Source organism: Vigna radiata, chromosome 8 (assembly GCF_000741045.1).
Source record: "Vigna radiata var. radiata cultivar VC1973A chromosome 8, Vradiata_ver6, whole genome shotgun sequence".
NCBI classification, from domain to species: domain Eukaryota; kingdom Viridiplantae; phylum Streptophyta; class Magnoliopsida; order Fabales; family Fabaceae; genus Vigna; species Vigna radiata.
In genome coordinates this window covers 17,365,712-17,370,986 of record NC_028358.1, presented here as the reverse complement: position 1 = coordinate 17,370,986, position 5,275 = coordinate 17,365,712, and the positions used below count along the sequence as shown (strand labels likewise).

The window sequence follows — 5,275 nt, the reverse complement described above, 5'->3', positions numbered from 1 at the left end:
TGCTTAAACCTTTTCAAAATATTTTTATTTGATTTTTAATTTTTGTAAAAGAAAAGGAAAAGATTTTCAGCACAAGGCCTACGCGAGCGGTCGCATGTGTGCTTAAACCTTTTCAAAATATTTTTATTTGATTTTTTATAAAAGTAAGAAAAGGTCTCAGCACGAGGACGATGCGTGCGATCACACACGTGCTTAAACCTTTAAAACAATTTTTGTTGATATTTTTATAAAAGGAAGAAAAGGTCTTAGCACAAGGACGATGCGTGTGATCACACACGTGCTTAAACCTTTAAAACACATTTTTTGATATTTTTATAAAAGGAGAAAAGGTCTTAGCACGAGGCTGATGCTAATGATCGCACACATGCTTAAACCTTTAAAAAAATACTTTTGTTATTATTATTTTTTTAATGTTTATTATTTATTATTTTTTATTAACAAATGAGTATAACAAACAAATAATAATAAAACAAAAGTCAAACAAAAATAATAATAAAAGCAAAGAAAATAAAAATAAAACAGTCCAACAAGCCCAATAAGAGTGAGGTGCAGAAATTAAAAACCAGGGGTGCACAGCAAGGTTGAGACTGCCAGGGGGTGTAATGATTAAATTGGCGGTGCAGCGTGAAATAGCCTGTCCAGGCCCAATCTTCTTTTTGTTTGCAGAAAGGGAAAGGTGGTATGAATAGCGAACAAGAGGTGGCAGGAAGAGTACAACCCAATAGCTAGGCCCAAGGCCTCTTTTGCTTCAACTTTATAATCTTCCAGGGGTGCAAGACTGAAAGTGGGGGTGAAACTCTAAATTTCTTTGACCCAAGTCCCAAAGTGGGGGTGCAACTGTGAATATTGGGAGGGTCTAAAACCGAATTGGGCCCAATGCCCAAACCTCCTTTTTTGTTTGCAAAAATGGCAGGGGAGTGTGAACAGAGTTGCGCCAGGTGGCAGGCAGAGAGACTGAAGCCCAATGGCCAGGCCCAAACCCTCTTTTCTTGTTTGCAGAAATAGAGTGGTGGTGTGAATATGATTTGTGTGGCGCCAGAAAGAATGCAGCCCATAATCAGGCCCAAGGCCATTTAACCCTAATAGAAACTGATACGGGTTCCTCCCATTTCTTCTCATTTTTTCCAAGCGCTGTCGAGAGAAACACAAGGCCTTCTCCTCTCTCGAAGGTAACGGCCAGCGACAGGTTCGCCTCTCTACTTGAGGATGCCGCCACCTCCACTTTGCCAGTCGTCAACGCCTCCGTACCAGTCGCCGCAAGCCGTCGCCAATGGAAGCGCCGATAGAGATCTCCTCACTCCCGCCTCTCTTTGCGCGTGAGAGAGGACTCTTCTCCTCCTACCCTAGGTCGCGACGTCACCGGAAACAATCCAGGGTAACGGTTTCCCTCATCAACCTCTGGTCCGATGCGGTTCGAAAGCAGGAGTTTCCCCTTCCTCTCCTTCTTCTATTCGAATTCGAAAACCACTTCGCCAGCGAAACCAACGTCGCCGCCGCGAATCGTGACTCTTCGTCGATGCTGTTGCTCACTGCCGCGTATCAGCCACACCATAGCACCGTGATTGAAACGCTTCCACTGTATCGTATTTTCTGTTTGATTTGCAGGTGAATGTTAGATGGCACTGGAGGCGAATGGCTTCTTCTCCGGTTTGCCTTGATTGGGTTTTGTGTGATGGAGGAGGATAATGCTCCAAACTGTTAATGGGAAATCATTGGTGTTGGAGATGATAGGAGCAATGAAATGGATGACGGGATGGCGTTCTTCTCTGTTTTGGTTTGGTTTTGTAGGTTGAAGGTGAAGGTCTTGATGTGTGCCTTGTATGTGATGGTTGAAGGGATCAATCCAGTTGGGGGAATGACAAGTTGGAGTAATGGAGAGTGGTTTCTGTTATGTGGTGAGCAAGAATTGGTTTCCGTTTGGTGTTGATGGAGATGAGGAATTAGAGTGGGTGTGATGGATTGAAAAAAAAGGTTTTGGTGCCTCGAGAATTTGGATGAATCGGTATATGATGATGGAAAACGTAGTGGAGGTTAGGAAGTTGATTTGGTTGTCTCTGTTTTGGTTTGAATGTAGGGAAATTCCTTGAGAAGGAAGATGGGAACGAAGATTTATTGAAGATGAAGATGGCCGAAAATGGTATTAGTAGTAGCGGTATATGACCAAATGGTTGGAGTGATGAGGTGATGGTGTAGGTGGTGAGCAAAAGGGATATTTTTCTTATGATTGGGTGCCCAATTGGGAGTGAATCCTGTATGTGATGATTCTGTTGGAGGTGCATGGATTGGAGGGTGAGAAATGGTGAGGAAGCAACGTGTGCGTGAGTCCATTCTGTTCTTCCTATTTCCAAGCCAAACTAAATTTGATCTTGTGCCTCTGAGATTTCAAAATCAATTCCCTATAACCGTTTTTCTCACCATTGCACCCTTCCAAAACGTTTCCCTGTCAACAAACTCTTTTTCTTCTCTTTTTTCTTTTCTCTTTTTCTTTTCTTTCTTTTCTTTTTTTCGTTTTCTTTCTTTTTTCTTTTCTTTTTTTTCTTTTTTCCTTTTTGAATTAGATCAAATAGTAAAACAAAAATTAATAAAACAAAAATAAAATAAAATAAGACAAACATAAAAACTAGCCTTATTATCTAGTTACCCGGACGAAATTGGGTGTTGACACGAGTCTCTTGGGAAGAACGATATCGGGCTTTACCGATTATATTACTTGCACGATCTGGTACACTTGCCAGTGACTTAACAAGTTTTTGGCGCCGTTGCCGGGGACTCGAGCTTATTTTTAGTAGTGTGAATTGATTGACATTTGACTTGTTTATAATTATTTGTTTTTATTCTGTTTGTTTTATTTTCTGTAAAAGTGCTTTTAGGGTGTATTTCTTGTGTATGCAGGAAATAATACACACTAGATGCAGAAAAGACCAGCAACCGCACTTGGAAGGACTCTCAAACAGGAGAAGGAGGAAAGTAAGACGCCCTGCAAGTGAAAACTTTCCTTCTCCTGAAGAACTTTTGCATTCTTCTTTTGAGACCTCTGTACAGAATATTAAGGAGATGGCAGACCAACCTCCTCCTAGGCGTACACTTAGGGACGCATCCAACATGGTGGGTCCTATGAACTTTAACAACATAGCTTTGCCTGTAGACAATGCAACCAATATGGTTATGAACCCTGCTCTTATTCAGCTTGTTCAGAGCAATCGGTTTCACGGAATGTTAAATGAAAATCCTATGATCATTTAACCACTTTTAGTGAGATTTGCAACACCGTGAAGATAAATGGAGTCTCTGATGACAGGGTTAGACTCAGTCTGTTTCCTTTCTCTCTTGGAGGAAACGCCAAAGCGTGGTTGCATTCGTTCGAGGAAGGTACATTCAGAAACTGGGATGCGTTGGCAACAAAATTTGTGAACAAATTCTTCCTGCCAACCAAGAGTAATCAAGGGAAGTTAGAGATATCTTCCTTCAAAAATGGAATGGAGGAAACTCTGGGTCAAGCGTGGGACAGATTTAAAGGCTTGTTAAGGAAGACTCTCGTCCACGGACTTGATATAACTTCATATCTACTCGCCTTCTTGGGAGGCCTCCATACTCAGTCTAAAATGATGTTAGATGCTTCCGCTGGAGGCAACATAAATACCAAGACTGAAGATGAGGCATATGAACTGATCGAGAGTATGGCCATAAGTGAAGTGGTACACAGTGAGAGAGGCATGCAAAAGGGAGGACTCTTACATCTCCCTACTAATGATGCAATGGCGGCCAAAATCATCTCCTGACCCAGAAATTGGACAAGCTAACAAAGATCCTCTCTGAATTTCCAATGGGGGTAAGAAACGTTTCTCAGACTCAGCAACTTTGCAACTTATGTGGTGGAGACCATATCAATGGTCAATGTGCTTTCCCCGAGGAGTTGCAACATGATGTTAACTACATGGGAGCCCAATTTCCATACAACCAAGGTAGAACCAGCCAAGGATGGAAAAATCACGCCAGTGTTGGGCAACATCAGAACAATTCTTTTGGACCGGTAGGAGGTTTTCGTCACCAACAACCATCACCTTTATGGCAACAAGTGAGCAGCTTGACAGAGACAGTAAGAGACCTCAGTGACCGATTTGATAAATTCTTCAAAGTCTATGAGTCTCAGCTAAATAGTAATCAAGCTAGCTTCAAGTCATTGGAAACACAGATTGGGCAACTGTCAAAAAGGATAGAAACCACCGAGAAGAATCAGTTTAGGGCTAATACTGATGTTAACCCTAAGGATGAGTGCAAAGTTATTCTGACAAGCCATAAAAGGAAGGCAGACTGGGAGCCAAGTGATTTTGAAAACAATGAAAAAGGAGATGAGGAGATGATGGATGTTAATGAAGTCAATGAGAAAGGAAGCAGTGAAAATGCAATTGAATTCACTAAAGAAGAAGAGGAGTTTGTAGTTCAACCTCAAAAGATGAAGCATCCGCCTAAGGTAGAAGATCCAAGATGTTTAACAATTTCATGTGTTCTGAATGAGTGTGATGTAGTGGAAGCCATGATAGATTCTGAAGCTAGCATTAATATGTTACCCAAGCATTTCTTAACAAAGTTCAGAGGATTAGTGCTGAAACCATCCAGTGTTATTGTGACGATAGCAGATGGATCCATGGCAAAACCAATCGGTATGGTGGAGGATGTTATTGTACGAGTGGAGCTGCTTGAGTTCTTAGTTGATTTCATTGTTATGGATGTGGAAAATGATGAAGAGATTCCTATGATTTTGGGAAGACCTTTCATGGCAACATCCAAGATGCTTATTAGTGTCCATGATAAAAGAATAATGATGAGAGATGAGGAATATTTGCTTCTCTATATTGGCTATGAGGAGGAAGAGGTTAGAGTAATAAGGAGAGCCGAACATAAGAAGCCTGAGAGAGAAGCTGCTTCTGAAGATAGCACATCAGGTACTGCTTATACTGACAATTGTAATATTTTGCAGGTACCTGTGAATCAAGAAAGAAGATCCATCCAGTCCGAACTAAAGGAAGACCCATTCCAACCAGGAATTTAAGTGAAATATAAGAAGAGGGAGTGGGTATTAAAAGAGATAAAGGAGGAAGGGATTGTGGAGATTGAGATGCCATGCAGTGGACAGGTCAAGCAAGTGCATAAAAGAAAGCTGAGGATTCGGTGTACTGGAGACACCGACAAGAAGGATAACACGTGACATTGCTAGGACAATTATAATTTGTGTAAATTTTAGTTTTAGTTTTTATGTTTTTGTTGAACTTGTACA

The 5,275-nt window shown here is 41.2% G+C and overlaps 1 protein-coding gene across 1 annotated transcript; it reads left to right on the top strand.

Moving 5' to 3' along the window:
• The first annotated feature begins 3,823 nt into the window (after nt 1-3,823).
• On the top strand, nt 3,824-5,050 carry LOC106770313. Its single transcript, XM_014656128.1, has 2 exons — nt 3,824-4,777; nt 4,979-5,050. Exons 1-2 carry the CDS (start codon nt 3,824-3,826, stop codon nt 5,048-5,050), a joined length of 1,026 nt encoding a protein of 341 aa, XP_014511614.1.
• Nucleotides 5,051-5,275: the final 225 nt, after the last annotated feature.